The sequence below is a fragment of the Cavia porcellus genome, unplaced genomic scaffold (genome assembly GCF_034190915.1).
Source record: "Cavia porcellus strain 051 isolate PalLab524CR breed Dunkin Hartley unplaced genomic scaffold, mCavPor4.1 scaffold_21, whole genome shotgun sequence".
Lineage (NCBI taxonomy): Eukaryota > Metazoa > Chordata > Mammalia > Rodentia > Caviidae > Cavia > Cavia porcellus.
The window spans coordinates 35,437,844-35,462,514 of record NW_026947504.1 but is presented as its reverse complement, the minus strand read 5'-3'; the positions used below and the strand labels follow the sequence as shown (position 1 = coordinate 35,462,514).

At 41.1% G+C, this 24,671-nt stretch overlaps 1 protein-coding gene across 6 annotated transcripts; it reads left to right on the top strand.

The window, feature by feature from the left end:
- Positions 1 to 2,401: 2,401 nt before the first annotated feature.
- Slc46a3 (solute carrier family 46 member 3) lies at positions 2,402 to 19,267 on the top strand. 6 transcript variants are annotated; one of them, XM_063232564.1, is made up of 6 exons: positions 2,407 to 2,781; positions 3,255 to 3,477; positions 8,725 to 9,595; positions 10,901 to 10,984; positions 16,388 to 16,544; positions 18,496 to 19,267. In XM_063232564.1, exons 2-6 carry the CDS (start codon positions 3,289 to 3,291, stop codon positions 18,578 to 18,580), a joined length of 1,386 nt encoding a protein of 461 aa, XP_063088634.1. In that variant the 5' UTR covers positions 2,407 to 2,781; positions 3,255 to 3,288; the 3' UTR covers positions 18,581 to 19,267. The 6 variants fall into 6 exon arrangements, with proteins under 6 accessions (XP_063088635.1, XP_063088634.1, XP_012996599.2 ...); XM_013141144.2 differs by lacking the exon at positions 2,407 to 2,781 and adding an exon at positions 6,619 to 6,680 and having other exon boundaries at positions 3,339 to 3,477; XM_063232567.1 differs by lacking the exon at positions 2,407 to 2,781 and having other exon boundaries at positions 3,413 to 3,477; positions 8,725 to 8,770; positions 9,468 to 9,595.
- The last annotated feature ends 5,404 nt before the right edge of the window (positions 19,268 to 24,671 follow it).

The following is a 24,671-nucleotide window of genomic DNA, read 5'->3' as shown; positions in this document are numbered from 1 at the left end:
CTGAATGCCTAGTAACTAGTCAATAATGACTTTAATTCACACATATGCAAGCAAAATGCCCGTAATTGATCTTCTGAAGAAATTATGGCCTGGGGACATTGCATACATTACATCATTATTGCCTACTCTTTTTTAGCACATGCTGGGCCTGCCCTTCTCCGGGTGGTCCTGTGACTTGCTCTCTTCAATACAATGTGAGCAGAAGAGGCCTGTACCGTTTCTGGGGTAAATCTCTAAGAATGAAATTCATCGTACTCCCATTGCTCTGCCCTGATACCAATAATAATACACAGCGGGCTCTCTCAGTCTGCATCCATGAGTGAACGTGATGGAGGTGACTTTTTCCAAGATGGATGTGTAGTTTGAGAGAGAAACCTTTGCTGTTCGAAGATAATAATATCCAGATGATGGCCTTCCCTTTCTGATTTTACATGAGCCCAGCCACTGAAGTGAGCATTTTTCTCTTCGTGGTAAAGACAGTGAACAAAAAGGCCTAAGTAAGCTAAAATATTTAGAGATTCAGCTAACACAAAACAGATGTTACTTTGGTAATTATAGTTAAGATTATACAGAGTCTTATAATGTCAAAGCAGTGTGACTAGGTTGTTTTCTATATTCTCCTCTGTTCTTGCACGGTTGTCAAATCTCTCTCCTGTGCAGACCAACTCTTTCCGGTTAGCTATTCTTGGGGACCCGTCTGCTTGGAATGTGTCCCTAACCTACCACTTAGCACACTGCATCAAAATTTAACAGATGTCTCCCTAGGAAACAGGATCATATTCATTGTATTCCTTCTTTTCCGCATCCACGCTCCACTGCTTGAAACACAGAGGAAGTGCTTCAGAAATACCTATTTGATGAATCTGAGAAGAGGCAAGTCCACGGTTAAGAGCTACCAACTAGCAGTCAGGATTCAAAGCAAAGTTTTTGACTACACTGGGTGACACAGTTATCAGTTGCTGAGTCCTGAGGAAGAAAGGGTTGCTCTGCCCTGGAACTATCAGACCCACAAGTGGCTGTGAATTTTTCTCATCCACGGTGTTCTGTTAACTAAAAACAGTTTCATAGGGCAACCCACTCGGGACCCTTTCTGTCTCTCTCACAGACAACTCTTTCTTTCCTTAATATATTCTGCTCTTAACTTCTATTATTCCTAAAATTCATTCTTTGATTTTATAGAGCACATTCATGTTCTATAAAACATCGTGCATCGTGACATCTAGAAGGTTGGGAGATTCTTTCTCCTATGTCATTTGGAGGTGTTCCCCCAAGATCATTGGATGGAGACTTCTACTCAAGAGGAGAATGCCTCGCACACATCTGTAATCTCAGCACTGGGGAAGCTGAGGCAGGAGGAGCACTTCGACTTACAAATCAGCCTGGGCTACAAACTGAGTTCAAGGCAATCTGAACTGCATAGCAAAACCCTGCCTCAAAAAGATTTTTAAAAAAAAGCCTAAAAAAACACAGGGTCCTTGGCAAACCACTCAGGACCCCTTCTGTCCTCTCTCAGACAGAAGCTTTCTTTTTCTAATAAATATTCTCTACTCTTAAAAAAATTTTTTTTTTTCAGAGAACATCCACTCACCATTGCTCAGGCAAGGCCATTCTGAGCCATGCTGGGGACGAAAACAAGCCTACTCTATAAGCCTGTCTAAAGAGATAAACCTGGCACAAAATGACCGCAGCCTCTTTATCACAGCCTCTTTCTAGATAAGATAGGATACCTGACCACAGAGCTGCCCCTGCTTCCTGACAGCAGCCTCTTCAGAGTAAGACCTTACTTTCTTGGACTCTGCCCAATCACTGCAAACGTGTCCATAAGAATTGTGGCCCTTTCCCGCTGAGATGGTCCATGGTTCCCTTTGTATGCATCTTCTGTGGGGCAAGAATACCCCAACTCTGCAGGCAAGCTCCTGCTTCCTATGCCAGGACATCACTGACCAACCACACCCAGGGCCTGTGCTGCGGCTGCCTGGTAAGGAATGTGTCCATGCCACCACTAGTAAGAGCCAAGGATCACATCCCAACTCCAGGTTCTCTTTGCCAAGAGCACTCTTTCCTGTGCCTTTTACAGGCGACCACTACACAACCACCCCCAACACATACACACTCACATGCACACATACAAGCTACTTGCTCGGCAGACCGGGGTGCTACAGGGAGTTGCATTTTACTTTCGTTTCTACGACACACAACACTGGAATCCAGAAACGCTTGTCAACTGGAGGCTCTGCAGCTGGCTGGCTGCGAGGGCCTCCTCCAGGCTGCTGACTGCCGAAGACTCCCCTCTGGGGGCGGGGACACGAGATTGACGTTCCGATAGACCAATCCCCGCAGGGAGCCGGCCGCATGGCCCAATCGCGGAAGCCGGAGGGTGGTACAGTGGTATCTCAGCAGCTGCGGGCCGGGTCCGCTTGCCAGGCTGCGCGCTTGGCTGGCCCGGCCTGAGTCACCGCGCAGAGCTGACCTGGCGGAACCGTACGCCGACCTACATCGGACTGCGCGGGCGGAGCTCGGAGCTGGGGGAGACATCGCGGGGCAGCCGAGAGCCGCAGGCAGAGCTGCGAGCATCGGGGTGGGAGTGGGGGGTCACTGTAGACGCGGGAAGTGAGCTTGCTCGGCTTGCCTTAAAATAGGGCTGGAGTTTGAAAAGTGGGTCCCCACCCCGCGCCCCGGCTGCCCTGTTCTGGGAGCTGTCGGCCCGCGGGGCATCCGAGGAGCCTGCTCCCGCAGAGGTCGGCCCTGTGCCTCGCTGTAATTGCAAGACTGTAATCGCGGGTGAGTTTAAAACCAAAACAAAACGAAACACTGTGCGCTAGGGAGCTGCCTTTTAAAAGGCTCCTCCCAGGCTGTTAGCACGCAGCAAAATAAACCCACAGTTGCGTAACTGTCGTGACCCCAAAGGGACATTTTTGTTCACCTTCTGAAAGCCAAATGGGACTATCTGAGGTGGGAACTCGGAGTGACTGCCGGATGAGCGAGAATTTATTAAATTATTGCAAAGCGTCATCCTAAAGGCGGCTTGAGTCCCAAGAGTTCCAGCTTTTAAAATGAAAAGTGTTGACTGTCTCGGGTTTAGAGTATTAGATCCAAGGTAAAATGATCTTCTTAGGAAGTGGTCACTGCTTTTCTGTTCTCGGTTTTGCTGGTTTATGTTCAATCCACAAAATTGTTCTGACTTCCCCATCTGAAAAATCCAGCCACAGGGATAGGAATGCAACAGATCACTTCTCTTTTTCATGTTTTCATAGAAAAAAAACAAAAAACGCGACTTACTCAAGCAATATGAAAGTTTACTTTGTCGAACCTGCCGTTTTCCTTCATGCGTTTGTTATGAGTTTAAACGCCCCACTGACAACACAGTATGTGTATAAGAGAATATGGGAAGAAACGGGCAACTACAGTTTTGCATTTCACAACAATATTTCTGAGTGCGGACACAACGAAAGCAGCCCACTTTTTGCATTCCAGAAGGTAAGAAATTAAAATTTTCCCAGGATGTGCTAAAAAAAGAGAATGGGAAACAAATTACATGAAAGAGAATGAAGCAGTATATATTGGCCTTTCAGAGGCGACTACCAGACTCTCAAATCCCAAACCAAATGGCCTTTCCCCGGTTCCCATCTCACTTGAAGTTTCCTGATTTGTAGCCTGCCTGTCTTTCATACCCTCTTCTCTATGACACTAGCTCCTCTCCATTCTCCTGGAAAATCCCTGCACAGTCTCATCTACTCTGTGGTTGTCTCCTGCCTCTGTCCTAAAACAATTCCTGCTGGAACCAGCTGCTTGGTGGGCAGGGCTGAGTGAAGCCTGGTGTGTCTCCTTCCTCCCTGCTCCCTTCTGCTGAGTCTGCATGTCCTAGCTTTCAAAACTCCAGAAAATGGCCTGCGATGGGAGATTGTGGGCTTGTGTCTGTTACTGGGCGGGGTGGGTTTATCACTTGGTGTTTGGTGGCTTTATCAGTTTTAACTCCCGCAGGTTGAGCTCTGTGACAACATCCGGAGTGGGAACTCGCTTTTGCTCTCAGAACACAGAAAATGTTTAGCTGGATACATAGGGCTTTACCTGCTCCCTCTGCAGCTTCTTCCCTGATGCCTTGTTTACAGAACAGAGCATCCAGATGCAAAAGTGGTGGCATTCAGATTTGTAAATGCTTTTCCCTCCAAAGCCTTCAACACAAGCCAGTTTATGAACTGAGAACTTGGGGATAGTTGGTGGCAGCAAAGGAGTGGGGCTGTCCTCCCAGTGCAGGTGAGAAGAGATGCAGAAGAGCATTGAGTCACCTCCCCTGGCTGTGACAGTCACTGGAGGGGAGACATAATCTGGAGTAAGGAAAGGCCCTAAAGGGAAGGTGTCTCCCAAGTGTCATGAGAAAGCTGGCTGGGGTGAGGCCCGGCTGTTTAGCACAGCTCCTGATGTGCCCATTTTCTCCTTTCTGGGGAAGAAGTTTTCTCAGAACTGATGAATTCTGCCACATAGACAACAAGGCTGTGGCCTCAAGTAAGGTCATAAGGAGAGAAGGGTGTCCCTGAGTGATTTTATCTCCCTTCAAGAAGGCCTCATCATGTGGCCTTCTGGAACAGGCAGGTTCTGTAGGCCAATCAGCTCTGTTGGGTTCTTGGCTTTCCTGCTGCCCAACTGCAGTCCAGGAGCAGACCCCATGGGCCCTTTCAAGGGACCTGGGTGGAGGAGACTGAAATACCTGCTGCTTCTGCCCTCTAGGGACATGGGTAGACAGGCCTGGTCCAGGCATCTTAGCCTCTGACTGAGTGGGTGGGAAGTGTTTTGCCCTCTGCCCCACCTGGCCTGGCCCAGCCCCGTGGAGCCCTCTGCTGCCCAGAGCATTTAGAAGATTTGAGCCCAGTTTTCAGATTGATGGGCTGTTTTTCATTGTTTTAAATGGAATTAATAGTTAAGAAAACACACTGTTACTCTTGATTCCTCCCCTTAAAGTTGGTGTTCTTAGACTCTGATGCTTTTTCTCAGAATGGGGATCTGGAAACCACCCCACCTCTAGCTGGGATTTTTTTGAAAAGGACATTTTTGAAGCAAAACTACCATCACCTTTAGCACTTCCTTCTGGCTTCTTTCACCATCCTGTCCTGCTCTGTTCCTGGGAGAAACATCTATTCCCTATCCCGGAGCAATGTTTCCTGTTCCTTGGGCCTCTCTGTCTATCGCACAGCCCTGTTGGATTGGCTGGTTCACTTGTTCTCCATAAACTTTGGAGGGGCTATGGACCATCCATTTGTTTTCTCAGTCCCAGGAATTGAACCCAGGGCCTTTGCACTACATCCCCAGCCCTATTTTATTTTTTTATTTTGGGAAAAGCTCTTGTTAAATTGTCCAGGTCAGGCTCGAACTTGCATCCCTCTCGAATCTGCCTCCCAGGAGGATGGCACCATGCTCAGCATGTGGGCAGTTCTTGTAACCACAAAAATAACAAACGTCACAGCACTGGGGAGTCCCTAATAAAATACATAAATGAATAAATAAATAAGTGGTTTCTTCAGCTCAATTTTTTTCTTATCTTTCTCAGAGGACCAATTGTGTATGAGGAGACAGTGCATATCATAATAGAGTTCTTATATTTAATAGCCTTCTTACATAACAGATGGATACATGTCCGTATTACTATGCAAAACATTAGAGAATTCAGGGTATGGATAGTAATAAATGGACTCATTTATTTTTGACATTTTGAAGGTTTATATGATAATGAAAGTCGTGCTTTTAACTCACTTTCCATTATTATACACACATGTACGCACTCCTACATAACTTACTCTTGATCTCACCTACTTTGCAGATCTTCATATACAAACTTCTCTTGGACAATGATGTGAATCTCAGAAGGATCCTTAACAAAATGGCAAGGCTGTGGCTGGGAAACTGCTGGCCAGGGAGGACGGGGGAAGGACTTCTAGGCTTGTTTGTTGACTTTTGTAAGGGAAGCTGCTTTGTAAGGCTGCTTCTTCCTTCCCATGTTGGATGATTAGTTTTGAGGAAATAAGTTAGCACTGGGTGTCTGCTCTTTAGAGACAGCTTTTAAGACAGTGACTCAGCTATTTAAGAGGGCAAACTCAGCAGATCATGAAATTATTTTGTCTGAGACTTGGTTGTAAACCTTTTAATAACTAACATGCTCTCCTGTCATTAGCGGTCTCCTAATTATAAAAAATGACATGGAATATTTTTACTCAGCTGGAGTTAACATACACATTTCATGCTATGAAATTTTAACCTCTTTAAAGTTGATACTGTTTTCCTTACATTATCCTCGTCTCAGTACATTGTTGTCCTGTCTAATCTTGGATAGAAAACAGCATTTTAAAATTACCTATCTATGATATATAACTGTAATTCTCCAGTGTTTGAAATACATACATGGCCAGAAAGGTGGATGCACACCTGGAATCCCAGCACTCTGGGAGGCTGAAGCAGTAAAATCACAAGTTCAAGTCTAGCCTGGGCAATTTAATGAATTGAATGTCAAAATTTTTAAAAGCTCGGGATGTGGCCGTGGCTCAGTAAGAAGGGGCTGTTAAGGTAAATAATTGGGTCAGGATCCTGCACAGCTAGCAGAGGTCTTATTTTACTTGACTCTTTCTGCAGTGTCTACTGAGCACCTGCCTGAACCTGGCCTTGTTCTCAGGGCTGCAGAAATCATGGTGAAGGTAACGAAGTGCTTGCTTTCCTGTGGTCAGATTGTACAGCAGAAAGCTGTGGTTGATATTTTATAATTCATGAGTTGTCTAAGCTGCTTTCTAAGTAGTGCATGAAAAAAAAACTCTTTGTTTTTAATGCACATAGCATTTCTCATTATAGAAATGGGAAAACTAGATCCCCAAAATAAAAGACCCAATCAGAACATGGGCCAGTGAGATAATAATCCAGTGGTGGTGATCCAGTGGCAGGAGTGTTGTTTTTCTCTTCAGACAAAAGATGTTAAGTATGATTTTTTTTTTTTAAACTACAGCCTCAGCGTTTGGGTTTGACTGCAGTGTTGGCACTTTGTGATTAATAAGTTGGTTTTGCTTTGCAGTTTAAGCACTTCATCTCTCAAAGGTTCATCATCACTGAAATAGACATCTCATAGAAAAAGTGCAAAATGGCCAATAAATTTATATGAGGATATGCTCAACATCCCAGGCTATTGGAGAAATGCAAATTATAACAAAGACTGAGATTCTATCTTACTCCAGAAAGGGTAGCTGTCCAAAAATCAAATAATGACAGATACTGGCGAGGTTGTGGAAATAAAGGAATCCACATTCTACACAGTTGATGAGAATGTAAATTAGTACAGCTGTTATGGAAATCAGTGTGGAGAGTCTTCAAAAAAAAAAAAAAAACAAAACCTGAAACTACTGGCAAGGGGTCATGAATTCAATCCCTGGTACCTCCCCCCAATCCTGAAACTAGAAATTCCATTTGACCCAGCTATTTCCCCTCTAGGTATCTTCCTGAAAGAGTTAAAGACATCATATTACAGTGATCCATGCATTACCACGTTTATAGCAGCACAATTCATAATAGCTAATAGTGAAGCAGCCTACACATCCATCAACAGATAAATGGATAAAGAAAATGTTTTTACACAATTGAGTACTATGCTGTCATAAGGAAAGATAAACTTGAGTCATTTGTAGAAAAATGCATGCACCTTGGGACATAATGTTAAGTGAAATAAATTAGACATATAAACTTAAATATCATATAGTTTTCTTTTATATGAGAAACCTAAAGTATAAGTAAAGAGCAAAACTAAAGACAGATGATAGGAAGCAGGGAGATGTTTCTCCTAGAGGAAGGGCATCAACAGATGCATGGGGAAAGGATGTTAAGGAAAGGGGATGAATAAACAAATTGAAATGTGTTATGTGTATGTACCAATTCCTCACAAGGAATGTGAGCATCATATGCTACAGACATCTATAAGTAAATTAATTAAAAATAAATTTGGAAAATAAAAAAGTGGCAAACAGATGTTTTATAGTCACTTAAAATTCTTGCCATCAAATGAGCAATAGAGCAGTCAGTCTGTCACGGCTCCCATCTGTGTGTCTATGTAATTGTCATCATTTTGGTTCTCAGAAGTTATGTTCCTCCACGCCTCAGTTCACAGCAGCCTACCTACTGTCTGTAGTCAACGCAAAGGCCCTCTTTGACATTGATCTTATTTTTGAAGTTCAGTAAATAAAGGAATAAGTTACTCACTAATCTACTTGTGAAGACACAGGTGAAAATGGCAGTGGAGATCTTCTAAATAAACACAGAGCTATCAAGCCTGGTGTGGATATGAGCTATTCTCTGTCCATGACATGGCAGGGAGACCTAGCTCAGGAAAGGTTACCGCTGTTGGTTTAGGAAAGCGGTCATGATCTCTCCATGCAAACTGTTCCCAGGAGAAAGGAAAATCATCCTCTAGCCAGTTCCAGGGCCATAGGGTATACAGATCCTTTGTGTAAGATAGACTCCCATCAGTATGTACATTTTTCCTTTTATGGGTTCAAGTCTTCACTGCATGTGCCTGGATGCCACAGTTATGTATAATTATGCCACCTTTAGACACCTGCTTTTCATACTGGATGAAGATTTAAGCCATATGTGGTCCCCCATGCACCAGAAACCTACTGGCAATGTCAAGAAAAGTATGCATTGTGATATTTTTATGGAACTTGTATAGCCTCTGTAAACCATTTTTTTATTTCTTTGCAGGCCGTTCAGAAAAAAGCGTCTCTTTTTAGTCTGCAGCTGGATATAAGTGGGTTAATTCCTAGTATGGTGTCCACATTCCTACTTTTGTCTAGTAGTGATCAGCGTGGACGAAAATTCCCCATGATTTTATCTTCTATTGGTATTCTTGTAACTAATGTATGGCTGTGTTTGCTTTCCTATTTTGCTCTTCCATTCCAGCTTTTGATTGCCTCTACCTTTATTAGTGCTTTTTTTGGGAATTTCAGCACATTTTGGGCAGCTTGTTTTGCCTATGTAGTTGATCAGTGTAAAGAAAACAAGCAAAAAACACTTCGAATAGCCATAGTTGACTGCACGGTTGGAATTGTTTCTGGACTAACCGGATTGTCGTCTGGCTATTTTATTAGACAGCTAGGTTTTGTGTGGTCATTTTTAATTATTGCTATAGCTGTTGCTATTAGTTTGGTCTATATTGTGTTTTTTCTTGGAGATTCACTGAAAGAGTCTTCATTGCAGAATGTTAGTATGTCATGTATGGAAAGCTGTAAGAGCCATTGTCAGCGAACATACATGCTTTTTAAAAATGCTACTGGAAGGCAGCGATCTTTGCTCTGTTTGTTACTTTCCACAATGGTCATTTATTTTTTTGTGACAGTTGGCATATCCCCTGTTCTTATCCTTTATGAATTGGGTTCCCCACTCTGCTGGGATGAAGTTCTTATAGGGTATGGATCAGCTTCGGATAGTGTCTCCTTTTTTACTAGTTTCCTTGGAATATGGCTTTTTTCTTATTGCATGGAAGACATTTATATCGCCTTCATTGGAATTTTTACCACCATGGGAGGAATAATTATGACTGCTTTTGCCAAAACCACACTGATGATGTTTCTAGGTGAGTTACAGTTGTAACCTCAGAATTATGTCTTGCTTTTATATAAAGTGAATTCAGTGTTTCTGAAAGAGAACCTTAAATGTAAAACTCTCTATTTAACCTATTCTAGTTTATTAAAGGTAAAAAGCCAAGAGTTAAAAGCCAAATTTGCTGAGAAAAACAAATTTACTGAAAAACCACAATTTTTCACACTTGCCAAAAAAATTGTTTTGAGGGACATTCTTACTGTGAGTCAATTCTTCAAAACAACTACCATTTAAGGGAACATTTCATATAATGCTGCTCCATAGACTAGTTTCAAGAAATATTCAAACGAAAAAAGTATACCCAAAAGATTTATAAGACAAATTTATATTCATTGAATATGTTCAAGAAGAAAAAATTTTTTTTCAGTGTCTTCTGACATTTGTCATACGCAGTTTTAAAAATATTTCTGATATACCTCACCAAAGTAATTTCACAATACAGTAATAGGATACAACCTACGGAGAAAATGCTGTTATAAATTTTACATAAAACCAGATATCAGAAATACTGCTTCCAGGAAATGGAGAGGGCAAGAGGTGCTCTGGGTTTGCTCTGATGGTCCAAAAAAGTGGCTCCCAGACCCCCTCAGGAAGAAATTTTATTTTCATTTTTTTTGAGGTAGGATCTCACTAGGTAAATCAGGTTGGCCTTGAACTCATCGGTGCTCTTTTTGCCTTAGAGCTGGGATTACAGAGGTGCGCCACCACACCCAGCTCAGAAAATTCCTCAAGACAGGTTTTGCAAAAGGAAACCTGTCATTTTGTGATTTGACTGCTGATGAATTGCTGTTTGGCAAATTGGGCTACTTCCTTGACTGCATACCTCGTAACTGTTTTTGTAGGGACTGAATGAAAACCTGCATTGCGAGGGACATTGAAATTGTTAAGTGGGCCTTTGGGAAAAGTTCAGTTACCTATGCTAGGACAAAAGCAGTCAAGAAAACCTAATTAGCAGTCACAGTTTGCTAAATTAGCGGTTACTTTGTCATCAAAACAATAGGCAAGCCAGTTTCAATTGGGAGATGATACAGGTCTGGACCTAAACCTTTCATGAACATTTGTTACTGGTACCAAAATAAGAATCCCACAGTAACTGTGAAATATTCATTGTCTATTTAAATCATTAAGCAGAACTCTAAGTTAATTTGGTCCTCAGAGGCAGTGGGTTAGGATGCTCCTAGGAAATGAAAGGTTGAGACAGTATTTTCCATGTAGAATTCGCCATTAGTGTCCTGAACTGGCCGTATCTGGTTATTTATCCAATCATTTCTCTTTATAGTCAGAGTGCTGCACTTCTTTGTGATTGCACCGCTGTCTGTTTTGCGATCCTTGATGTCAAGAGAGGTGCCTTCTACTGAACAAGGTGAGTTTGATTTCTTTAAGGAATATAGTGAGTTTGCTGACTGAAACTGTGTTATGTTTGATGCTTCAGAATATTCTGCAGCCTCCTGCCCTGCTCTGTTTTCTTGATTGAGTGGAGAGCTGTGAGAAAAAGGTTTGCACTCAGGCAAAGAAGCCCCTTCCCAGAGCCCTTGCTTTAAGGGACAGCTGTGGCCTTTTCTCTGGCTATGGCCCACCACAAGAAAAGAGGAGAGAGGCCTGAGGACCAAGGGGACACATGCCCTGGGGGGGCCCATAACGCTCTCACCTTCTGCCCAGCACTGGCCACGGGGATCTCTGTAGTTCCAGCCCGGATGGCTCTGGGTTCCTGTCCAACGATCCTCATGTGAGGGTCATGTGATCGTGTGTGCTTATGTGATTCTCTTCTGTGAACTATGCCCCGGGGTGGGGGGTGCTCTCTCTGATCCACAGGGGAGAACCACTGGGGCGGGAGAGGGGAGACCCTTCATGGGAAGGTGAGTCTGACCTTGCAGGACCAGGGCATCTGCACCCATGTGTAGATAACTTTCTGAGCAAAATGGAACAGACGTAGAAAAGAATGGGGCTGGGCACAGGCTGGGGACAGAGGACACAGGTCAGCTTTCCCAGGGCCATTACGTCCCTACATGGAATTCCTTTCTTGCTTTTTCTTTTTTTATGAGCAAAGTCTCACTGTGTAGTCTTGGCTGGCCTTGAACTCACAGTGTAGCCCAGGCTGGCCTTGAACTCATGGTCTGCCTGCTGCAGTCTCTTGCATGCTAGGATCGCAGTTGTGTGCTGCCCTATCCAGCTTCTCCAAAGAAGTCTGCCAAGTCTAAGAATTCTACATTTGTGTCTGGATCTTCCAGATTATTACAGAGATCTGTTTCCCACAGTGGAGAAGGACAACATACTTTTTTTAAAAAAGCAGAATACATTTATTGAGAGAAAAAAAACTTCCATCTGAATTAATGGTTCACTAGGCAGCTTTATAACTTTTAAATATAGTTGTTTCTCAGTATCTGAGGAGGATTGGCTTCAGGACCCCTTGCCAACAACTAAAATCCACAGATGCCCAAGTCCCTTAAATAAGAAGGTTAAGGTTCGGGTTAGGCAATTACCCTCCTGCATACTTTGAACACATAAAACAATGTAAACATCACGGAGATAGTTGTTATGCTGTAATTTGGGGAATAATGACAGCTTAAGTACAGCTGAAGCCATCGTAGGCCTATAATTTTTTATTCATGATTGATTGACTCTTCAGAGGAGAAACCCATAGAAACAGGGCCAACTGTACTCAGGCAGTATATGGAGGACTCTAACTATCTTACTTTGGGCCCCACGAATGTTACCACTGGGCCTAAATCAGAGTCATATCAGGATCCTATTGAGCTGGCTCAAATCAAGAGACTTCTACAAAGGGCAGAATAGAGCGTGGACAGTGTGGAGATCAGCAAGGTGCTCAAATTGGGACGCAGAGGAGAAATACCAGCCTCCGTCCCTTTGACCAAGCTTGACAGGAAGTTGGGCGAGGGAGGAAGTCCAAGTCCTACAATCCAGGAAGCGAACCTCCAAGCACACAACAGGGCATAGGAGATCAGACAACTGGGATGGGCAGGAAATAATCAGCACAGAAAGAAGGCAGAATTAAATTTCTGATTAGAACTACTGGTTAGGTATTAGTATATGGTGGCCTCGTTCTGTATCATGTGAATGCTGTTAGATTTAGGTGCTTTTGTTTGCTTCGTATCGTAGCCTGGTGCAAAGATCATTTGGTTATTTATGTATAACTCATAAGTATACTTTTGTATGCATGCTAGATTAGTCAACACTGAGAAAACAGTAATTTCAGATATTTTAAAGTATATTTCTTGGTTCTTTTTCATGCATAAGCTATAGTTGTATATGCACACAACTGTTACAGAGTATGTGGTAATGATTACCGTGTAACCATTTTGGAATGTAAATGTTTGTATGTGTATTCATAAAAGTGGACCCACTTCCTTGGATGATGCAATAGTTTCTTAGAAACGACACCAGTAGCTCACAAAAGACAAGATAGAAATATTTCATTTAAATACTTCATTATACATTCATCCTTTGAAAGCTACATGTGTAGTTTGGTGAGAGAGGATTTGCCTAACTCAAACACCCAGCACTGAAAAAACAAAAATCTGGAGAGTTCATTGTTTAAAATTTTTTTTCTGCTCCAGAGGATACAATAAAGAAAGCACACAGAATTAGAGAAAATATTTGCAAATCATAGGTCTGAGAGGAAACTTGTATACAACATATATAAAAATCCTTTAAAAATCAAATAGAAAATGACAACTCAGTTTAAAAAATGAGCAAAGAATTTGAGAAGAAGATATACAAATAAATGGCCAATAAACACCTGAAAAGTCTTCTAGACATAAGGGAAATGCTAATGAAAACCGTGATGAAGACCACAAAGATGGCCAAAATAAAACAGTCTGTAAGAAGACACCCTCATACACTTGTAGCTGGAATGTAGAATGGTGCATCCAGTTTGCAAATCAGTTTTGTAGCCCTTCAGCAAGTTAGAGTACCTTATGGGCCAGAGAAATGAAATTATATGTCCACATAAAATCTTGTATACCAGTGTTGATGACAGCAATATTCACAATAGCCAAATGGTGGAAAGAGTGCAAGCAATGAATACAAAAATGTGGTGTATATGTCAATGGTCACTTATTCGCCTTTAAAAAGAAATGGTTTTTTGAAACACACTGTGACAAGAATGAACACTAAATGAAAGAAACTAGTCACAAATGCCACATATTAGCATCTGAATTTGATTCCACTGATGGGAAATGTCCAGAGTAGGCAAATCTGTAGGACAGAAATTGGATTAGAGCTTTCCTGGGCAGGGGAGAGGAAGAGTAACTGCTAATGGACATAGAGTTTCTTTGTGAGGTGATGAAAATATTACACAGTGGTGATAGCTGCCCAACTCTGTGAATACACTGAGAGCTACTCAGTTACGCACTTTTTGAGTTTTGGATTTTGTGAATTCTATCTCAATAAAGTTGTCAGGAAACAATGACCTGCTTTGACTTTAAACTTAAAGTAGACTTGTCAAGATGTGTAGTTTCTTTTTGTTTATATTTGGTTTAGTTTAAAAGATCTCAAATTGTTAAATATAGTAACATTTAAAAATTCTTAGTTTATACATTTGGCATTTCGTACTATGAATTACAGTAACTTTGAGAACTGACTCCATTATTCTAGAATAATGTAATTAGTTGTCCTTAACTATCAGCTAAGAATTACAATGGAGAGTGTCAAAATTTCCATGATTGAGAGTGCTCCTACTTTCATTATTTTTTAGAAATGGCCATTTTTATAAAAATGTTATGCATTTTCTAATAGTCAGAAGAAAGAGGAAACTGCAGTTTTTAACTGCCTTTCATTATGTCTGTTAAGAAAGATAGGGGATAGGAGAGGGGGTTAGTGCACCCCACACACCCACACACACCCACAAGGTAGGAAAGTGGAGCTCTGGTCGTGATTTTAAAATCCCTGTGCCCAATATGGAAGTGAAACTCATGGGTGAAACCACCTAGACTATTTTGCCTTGCTTGTGAACTCCTAAACGCCTTGTGATTACAAAGAAGAACACCCTAAAACAGACGTTTTAAATTCTGTTGTTTCTTATGTTTTTAAATTCTGGTTGAATTTTTTGAAAGTTTAGAAAGTAAATTGGTTTGCACTTATGTAATCTTACCTCTGTAACTGCTGAACAAGTTGAACTGCTCAGAGTTTATCAGTAAGCTAAAGCTACTTCATAATAGTAAATGTGTCTGACAGATGGTGCCCTGTCTGACCTGCTTTCCATCAAGAATGGATTAAAGCCCTTACATAATACAACCAGCCCTCTGCGGTCTGTCCTCCGTAACACAGCACATAGCTGGCTGCAATAGGGATCACAAATAAGAGAAAATAATATTGTGGCAGGCAACTAGAAGAACTTTCCTCCAGTGAGGCTGACTTCATATATTACCATAAGTTATGGAGACAGTCTCTGTACTAAGCAATGATTGATAAGTATGGTCCTGAGTTAAGCTTTTTGCTCATTTTTTGACAAATATTTATTAACTGGGTGTCATGTATCAGGATAGCTGGGCCCTGGGACATAATAGCAATCAAGATAGATGTGATAGAACTTTGATAGAACATTGATAGAACTTTCTTTAGTCAGAAGACCATACAATATTTTGCAGAGATTTATGTTTTATGAATGCATGTGCAATCGTTCAATGAGGAATTTGAAGCAGTTCATGAAGATATATACAGTATAACTGAATGGAAACGTTTTAATGGGAAAAAAATCAATGCACCGTCTAAAGACTAAAGTTTTCCTTTAGGAAAACTAGGAGATAGGCCTGAGAAGTGTAATCTAGTTATGAAAAGAATCCGTAAGCTTGACCTCTTATTCCTGTCAATTCGAGCAGACAATTATTTACATGACTTGCATTGTCCAAAAATAAGCGGCAGTTTGTGGAGAAGTAAGTTTGTCAAAATAGCTGGTTAACAAGCACAATCACAATCATCTGATGATAAAGTTTGCAGGAAGGAGAAACCGCCTGGGACCTGAGACTGAGGAAGGAAATTATGTTGGTCTGGATGAAAATGGTCACAAAGTTTTATACTTAGTGATGCAAACTCTTTAGAGTCGGATTCTAGGGTTCTGACAAGACATCCCAAACAAGAGGTAGGTGAGACACAAAACCACATTTTAAAGAACCACTCTGTGGCATAAACTTCCACTACAGTCTTTGGGTAATTATAACACATGCAAAAGGCTAGCAGTGATGACATTTTTTGGTGGCTTTGGATGGATGAATGAAACTCAAGTTGTAGAATGCACGATAAAAATTTTGTCTCTGCCCTGCTACATTCACGCTTGCCATAACCAAGGAGCAAAGAGAAAGGACCTTTTGGCTTTCTGAAAGAACTTAGGGAGTCTGCCTGTCACACAGTGGCACAGGGAACAGAGGGGCATAGAGAGATGGCATCCTAAAGTGCAGGGCTTAGCCTTAAGTTGGAGTACAAATGGCTTAGCCTTAAGTTGGAGCAGGAAGAAGACACTGGAGATCCAAACAGGTCAGCTACTAGTACCTTTTTAGCTTTGACCGAGGGACACTGGAACTCAGCTCTCAGTTTTCAGCATCTCTGGCATCAAGTCCAAGGAGAGCTCTTTGCCTCAGGTTCTCCATCTACAAAATGGGTCACTGACTTTTCCAGGATTTTGACAGAATAGTTTTCCTTCACCAAGCTGTGCCCCATGTTGGCTCTTTTTTAAAAACTGATTGAATTAACATATTTGTTTCTTCTTTTGGAATTCAGTCTTTTCTGTTTTCCTCTCTACTACTCCAAACAGGTACTCTGTTCGCTTGTATTGCATTCCTAGAGACGCTTGGTGGAGTCATTGCAATGTCTGCATTTAATGGAATTTATTCAGTCACTGTTGCTTGGTATCCTGGCTTCGTTTTTTTGCTGTCTGCTGGTATATTACTCATTCCAGTGATCAACCTATGGTACGTAATTATTTTTAGTAATTTTTTCAAAAAGCAGCCAGGTTAAGTGAATTCCCCAACTTTCCCAGTAAAATTACATAGATCTGTTGGAATTCTGCCTCAGACTGCTCTTCTCCAAAAGTTTTGGACATGAAAACATGTCAGAAATTCTAGAGATGTAGAAAGAGAGAGATAGCAGAATGGTTAACCAGACTAACAGGAAGAAAGGTTGGGTTAGAGACCTTGGTATGATGCCTTTTGTTTTTATTTTATTTTGTGGTACTGGGGATTGGCCCGGAACACCCCTTTCCCTTTATTTTGCATTTTGCAAGTCTCACTAAGTTGCCTAGGCTGCACTTGATCTGGCAATCCTCCTGCCTCAGCCTCCCAGAGTAGTAATGTGATACTTATGTGTCTTTATAAACACTGGTTAAATTTTTTATCTTACAATAGAGGTACAGATATTCAAATTATGATTTCCCTGAATATCACATCTCCTGATGGGCAAAGGTTGCTCTAGTAAGATTTATTGAATATGATTCCTAATAAGTGACAAAGCAGATGAGCACCCAAGTGATTATATCTGCGGGGCCACAGTGGTGAGCTTAGCACTCTTTAACTCCTTTGTGCTGCCCTTTGTCCCCTGCGTGAGGCTGGTAGCAGGGTGTGGTGGGGAGAGGGGAAGGAAGGAAAAGGTTCCTAAGGCGTGGGCCTTCTCCACTCCCCAGTGCTTTGGGGTGAGGCTGCAAGTCAGGGAGAACTCCAGCGCCAGCGCTCAGTGTCCGTGAAGTTGGTCCAGCTCCTCCTCGCAGCAGGCCCTCCTCAGTGGACACTGTCCCTGCTGAATCTCACAGGGTACCTAGGTCTGTGTCAGGCAAGGTACCGCGTACAATAGCATTTTCAGTTCCTCTAATTTTAACAAGACGTGATTTTTACTAGGTGTCTATTTTGCGTTTTTGTTGTTGGTTCGCTTTGTTTTGTTTTTGTTTTGAGACAAAGTCTCGCTATGGGGTTCAGACTAGCTTTGTACCCACAAGGTAACCCAAACCCGCAGTGATCCTCTTGACTCAGCCTCCCCAGTGCTGGGGTTACAGCCCTGTGCTACCACACCTGGCACTCGGTGTCTTTTTAAAAAGAGATCATTTGCCTATTGAATTAGCAAAATTATAACTTCATGCTGCGCTGGTGATCACGTGGTAAGGCAGTCTGTCTCCTAAATTAGTAGTAGCATTATTCGATTCTATTATAAAGCAAGTTGCAAGCATGTGCTAGAAACTTTGTTTGAAGAACTACATAGGATGGATCCAGTGATTCCTTTTAAAAAGCTATGATAAGAAAATAACCAGGAGTATTTAAAAAACTGACATAAACGAAAGCTTATTTCAACAAAAGATTGTAAGTCATCAAAATGTTCAAGAGTAAGGGAATGTTTAAATCAGTGTGACAGCCATACCCTGAAAAGTAATCTAGGAATGCTTCCATGGAGATAGATTAGTGGGGTAATTTTTCATGATTATATGCATGTTGGTATAAATAAATGTATAAAAAGGTGGTTATCCTCTTAATAAGTGTAGATGGGCATCTGAGTTTTTAACTCTATTTTGCTCAGTATTTTTTAAATCAAAATTTCCTGGCGTCTTATTTCCAAATGTCCTTGTTCCCTAGCTCCAATTATTGAACCGGAACTTCAGGAATAGCTTTAGGTGTAAGATTCTATAGCGACTCCACAGAGGGAATAGTGGGGTGTATGCATATCTGAAGGGTCTAGAACAGAAAAACCTCATGCAGATGTTTTATAATATTGAAAATGTTCAGAATGAGTCAATTGAACTCAAAATGCCAGGATGCTCCTGTTATATTTAATTTGAATAATTTATGAGAAGCCCAGAACCATGGAAAAGATGGTGCACAGAGGACTTATTGATGCATTGGTTTAATCTCCACTTCACAACGTCTTGTTTTGCTTTTCCAGTGCTGCCAAGTGTATCAGCTGCAAACAGGGCAGCTACACGGCTCTTGCACAGAAAGAGCCCAGAGAAGACACTGCAGACAGCTGACTGGGAACCTCCTGGGACACACAGTACTTCCTGAGGACTACACATAAACTGGAATCAGTGCTTCGTTAATGATTCGTGTTGGCATTGTCCTCCTTTCCCCTAGACAGAACAGAATCAGAGCCTGGCTTTCACTCCTTCCAGTGCTTTGGCACTGTGAGGACTTTTGTGCTTACCCCGCAGTATGTTTACAATACACCAAGAAACAAATCTAAGAAAACTTCTTAGGCTTGGACTTAAAGACTTAGACTTGGACTGAAACTAAAAAGTACAAAGAGGGATTAAGAAACTTTAATAAGGTCAAAAGTAATAATCTCACTGACCCACTCCAGTCTCTCTGCAGGGAAACCAGGGAGAACTCCTTTACCTCACCTGCAAAACGGGTTTCTGACCACTGTCAGGGCATTCGAAAGTATAATGAAAACTGACTGGTATAAAAATAATGATTTAAGTTTCAGGTATTTATAATATGATTTCACCTATCCTTGAGGAATGCTTTGATTAAGCCCATCAAGGTACTAATGACAGTCATATCTCTTAATAGATAAAATCCTTAAAAGAGAAGCACTTTAAAGAATAAACACTTCCTAATTTGTTTCATCAGGGTCAAGCCCAGTATTTTTATATGTAACAGGTGATTAAGAAAAAATATTATAAATAAAACTGCCTTAAGGAAAATTTAAAACTCTACCAACATGCTTCTTTTTATTCAGCGTTGTAAAATAAAAGTTAAATATACCTACTAGGAACATTATTTCTATCATTCGAGAAGTGTATTTCTATTTCTGCAAGGATCATCATAGCCTGCACTGCATCCAAAACCTTTCCTTTCTCTCTGCTCTCATCCTACCTTCAGTTTTGTTTTTCATAATTTTGCTTATCTGTGATCAACTAAAATCCAAAAATATCAATATAGTCTTAATTCTAAAGAGAGCAGCTACATTTACATGACTTTTATAATAGTATATTACAATTATTCTACTTAATGAACCTTATACTTTGCCTAATGTATAAATTGAACTTTTTTATAGGTATATATGTCTAGTACTGTCTGCAGTTCAAGGGCTCCACTGGTGGTCCTCGAATGTATCCCTTGGATAAAAGGGGATTACTGTATCACTAGAGTGTCACAACCCTGATTCAACACCAAACTAGAACTCTAGTCATAAAACATGAGAACGAAATAAAAACCATGCAGATGGGGAAGGAAAAAGTAAAGCTGCTTAATCTGCATATATGGACAGGAAATTCTAAGAAATCTATTAACGGCATACGAGGAAACACCCAAACACTGAGGCCATGAGAAAGAGCAGATTTAATTTCGTGGCAGTACAACAGGCTGAAAACAGGGTGACACTGGCAAATATCTGGAGGGGTGGCTAAGTATATAAAAGGTTGGGGATTGGAGGTCTTACTCTCAAGGAATCCGGGTGAAATGTTTGAGGTCAAAGCAGCAAGGATGACTGTAAGATTTAGTCAGGATAGAGAGCAGAAAAAGGAGAAAAGAGGCCTTTATTGCGGGCACGGGAGGGTTGCAGAAGAGACACAGGAAGCCTCTGGGGAGAACAAAAAAGTAGGAGTATTTCATCAGGTCTGACTGGGGGACGAGTTTGGGACACATCAGCAGCTGATTTGAAGGAGCAGCTGCATATGCAAAACAGGAAATGGAAAGATTTATTGGGGGCTGGGAATGGAGCGCTTGGGTGGTTGTGGAGTCTAGGGATCGAACAGGTGTGCACCAGGAAAAATGTGGGAGGTTTATTTCTGGAACTAGAAGGAGAATGCAGAAGTTACTCATGGAGAGGTAAGTTGCTTCACTGGGCCGGATAACAAGTTGAGCAGATGTCATGTAGAGATAGCTAAGTCCCAGGCTGGCAGAACCTATCAATGACCAGCACAGGTGTGCACATAAAGCTGGGTCTGTGGTGTCAGGGAAACTGCAGGTCTTGTCCTAAATTTCTTTATGGCAACCAGTTCTATTTGTAGAGGGCACTATCTTTATTGGGAAGGTGTTTCTCAGGTCAGGCCTGCCACCTTCATTTAAAAAAAATAGAAACAATACACCTAATAAAATAAATGCAGAAAAGTCACAGAAAACAAAAGCCAACATACAGAAATCTTTTATATTTTAATATACCAACAAAAATGACTAAAAATTATAACAATAGCATCAAAAACATAAAACACAAAGTAAACATGTAACAAAATCTGTGCAAGACCTGTGTACACTGAAATATGTATACACAAAAAATTTAAAAGAGAGTATGGGAGAAATTAAGATCTAAAGAAATGGAAAATGTCTTAGTTACTTTTCACTCGGCTTGCTGAGACAAAATACTTGAAGCCCAAAGTGAAGGAAGGAAAGGTTTATTTCTTAGAATTTTGGAGGTTTCAGTCCATACTCAGTTGGCTCTGAGTGGCAGAATGGCACAGCTGGGCAAGCAAGGCGGAAACCCACAAGAGACAGACACCTCCCACCCTTACATCACATCCTGGCTCCACTCCTGGGCGGGTGAAACACTCACATCACCAATCCGAGCACTAGACAATGAACCAATCACAAATACTAGATTTGGTCCAGTCCATAATTCATGAAGCTTGGAGGCCACTGACATAAACCATGACAGAAAGATATAACATCATCATGAATAAGAAGGTTCAACAGTGTTAAGATATTTAAGTTAATACAAAACTTCTAGAAGAAAACATAATAGAAAAATTTTTAATCTTGGGCTAGGAAAAAATGTTAAATGGAACCCCAAAGATATAAAACACATATATAAGGAGACATTAGATTTTACTGCAAATAGAAATTTTGGCATTTGAAATACACACTTAAGAAAATGAAAAGGCAAACCAAGACTCCAGAAATATTTGTAGTCATGTATCTGACAGATGCTAACTCTATTCAGAATATATAGATGACTTTTACAATTCAGTGAGACAAACTAATTTAGAGCAGCATGGGGTTGGAGGAACTGGAGGAAAGTTATTAAAAAGACATGGTAATTTCTAGCATTCAGGAGGCCAAGGCAGAAAGATCTTTGCAAGTTCAAGGCCAGCCTGGGCTACAAAGTAAGCTCAAGGCCAGACCTTGAACATAGTGAGACCCTGTTTAAAAAAGACAAAAATAAATAAAATATGGTAATATTCAAACATTAGTCATTAAGGAAATGCAAATTAAAACCATAATGAGACCCCACCACATGCTTACCATAATGTCTAAAGTTAAAATATGACAACCCTAAATGCTGCTAGCAATTCAAGCACATTGAACAATGCTACACTTACTATAACTCAGCAATTCCACTCCTAGATCATTTGCCTGAGACAGATGAAAACACATCCCTACAGAGGCTTGTAAGTAAATGATTTTATACTAGCCAAAAACTGGAAGTGTCCCAAATGTCCTTCAATAGATGACCTGATAAAATATGGTAGATATCTATAATAGAATGCTACTAAGATACAAAAAAGAACAAACTACTGATGTAGTCAATGTAGATGTAAAAATTTAAAAACATATCAAGCAAAAGAAATAAGACCCCAAAATACATACCATATGATCCTGTTTATATGAGATTCTCAAAACAAAACGGTGGTGAGTGTCAGAAAGCAGGTAAGAGGCTGTTCTTGGTGTGGAGTAGAGCGGACAGTGAAAAGGTAAGAATTGTTGGGGATGGGCACAGTCTTATTTTAATTGGGATGGTGGTCCTACAGTTGGGTACATTTGTGTAAACGATGAACTGTATACAATGAGAATATTGTCTTGCGTAAAGTAAACCTCAATAAAATTAAATTTAAAAGATGATATTGGTGTTTTTGGGGAAAACAGCAAATGAAGAAGGCATTTATGTAATTCCTGTCTTTCAAGCTGGTTTCTTTCTTCTACACCTGTGGTTGCTGGGGTGTGTCGCCTGAGTTACTGGTCTCATCTTAATAACTCATTAGAAACATACATTCTCAGGTTTTAACTCCATCACAAGCTCCAGGGGTGTGGTAGGGCAACCTTGTGTTTTGAAAAACCTTCATGTGATTCTTTCTGCGGTGTATGCACAGAAGTTTGGGAGTCTCTCCTATGCTGAGGACCTCTGGGATCTCAGCTTCGTGCAGCATGAGCCTGTGTAGTTCCCTACTATGAAGAGTGAGCCAGGCAGAAAGACGCTGCACTACTGACTGGGACCGAGCTCGAGGAAGACATCGTGACTTTGCGTGACTCCTGAAAAGACATGGTAAGTCCCTACTGCCGAATTTGTGGACTTCTTGAAAAAAATATCCTTGGTGTATGCATGAGGATGTAATGGATGTATTTCATAGTGTTTATTCCATTTTCTCTAAGTTTCAAATTTTTAAAATAAAAAGTTGTTTAAAAAAATCTTAACTTCTGAAAGATTTCTATATAGTACAGAAAACAAATGAAAAAGGCTGATTTTTTAGTTTTGGGTTAAAATCAATTCATCTCTTCAAAAATAAGTAAGAATAGACAAAGTTAAAGCAGAATTCTCTCTGATCTCCTACTGACCCAAGCCTCATCCTTGATGTGACCTCATTTTTGGTTTAATTGTCAAAATTTAATTAATATGTATTTTGTGTACTTGAAAAAACATATCCAATGTAGGTCCCAGCAGAAGTTTACACACCACACAATCATTTGCTTTCATCAGACCGTCTTTAACATTCTTAGTTTTCTTTTTGTGTTGTTATTTTTGTTTTTTTGAGATAGGGCCTTGAACTATGTAGTTCAGGCTGGCCTTGAACTCACTATGTGACCTAGGCTGGCACTGAACTTGTGTTGAACCTTCTGCCTCAAGTCTCCCAAGTGCTGGGATTAAAGGCCTGTGCCACCAGCCAATTGTCTTTCAGATTCTTGAATGTGTGCACTTGAAGAGATGCCGAAGTGTAGGTGAGCAAGGGGCTGGGTTTGGCTAACCTCCTAAAGAGAATACCCACAGCAGAGTAAAAATAATGAAAAATATATACCTCAAGGACAGAGGAAGGAGTGTGGAGACCACATCATGGTATGCCAGTTTGTGTGTCAAGCCAACACTTCCAGAAGGCAAAATCCACTTTGTACTCACACATATTAAAAAATTGAATATGGCATTGGATTGCATCCCCTTTGGACTTGCTCTCTGCTAATCATTTAAGGTTAGTAAATTTTAATCAAGCGCTGATATTGTGGTAAGCTTGGAACTTCCAACTCGCCTCCAAGAAAAGGAGACAGACCAGACATTAAGCTAATAATTAATCACTGCTACATGAACAGGCTTCTGTAAAACTTCCTGAAAGACGGATTTCAGATCTTCAGGTTGGTGACCATGTGGAAGGAAGCTGTGTTCAGGGAGGATGGACGCCCCAAGCTTTTCTTCTGTCACCTCCATGTGGTTACCCAGCTATCTTTTGAAATGCCCTTTATAATACACAGGTAAACATATTCTTAGTTCTAACTTAGTTCTTAGCTATCCTAACAAATTACTGAGCCCATGCAAGGAGGTTGTAGGTACCTCACTTAGAGCAAATCTGTTGGAAGCACATTTTACCATCTGGGACCTGGGACTTGCTAAACTGTAGGATCTGACTCCAATGCCAGATAAAGTCAGAAACAAACTAAATCATACAACACTGATTCTTGTATAGAGAAAATCTGAGTCATCTGGTGTCAGAAGTATCCAGTGAGCCTGACTACAGTGTAGGAATCATCCAGGTTCTCATTAGATCAGGCACCAACCTGGGAACAGACTGAACACAGACTGAACACAGCAGATCCTGAACACAGACTGCTATTCCAGAAAAGCAGTGGCAAGTAAAGTACTAATTCTTTAGTAAAAATCATGGTACTTCACAGGAAAATGCCCGATTGAAGAGTCTGGAAGTAATTCTGAGGAATCTGCAACTGACTTTTTTTGTCCTTTTGAGCAGGGTCTCTCTAGGCAGTTCAGGTTGGTCTTGAGCTCACCCTGGAGCCCAGGCTGGGCTTGAACTCCTTACTATCCTCCTGCCTCAGCATCCAGGGCTGGAATTAAAGGTGTGAGCCACCTGGTACCAGGATTGAACTCACAACCTTGTGCTTGGCAGTCAGGCACTTACGCCACTG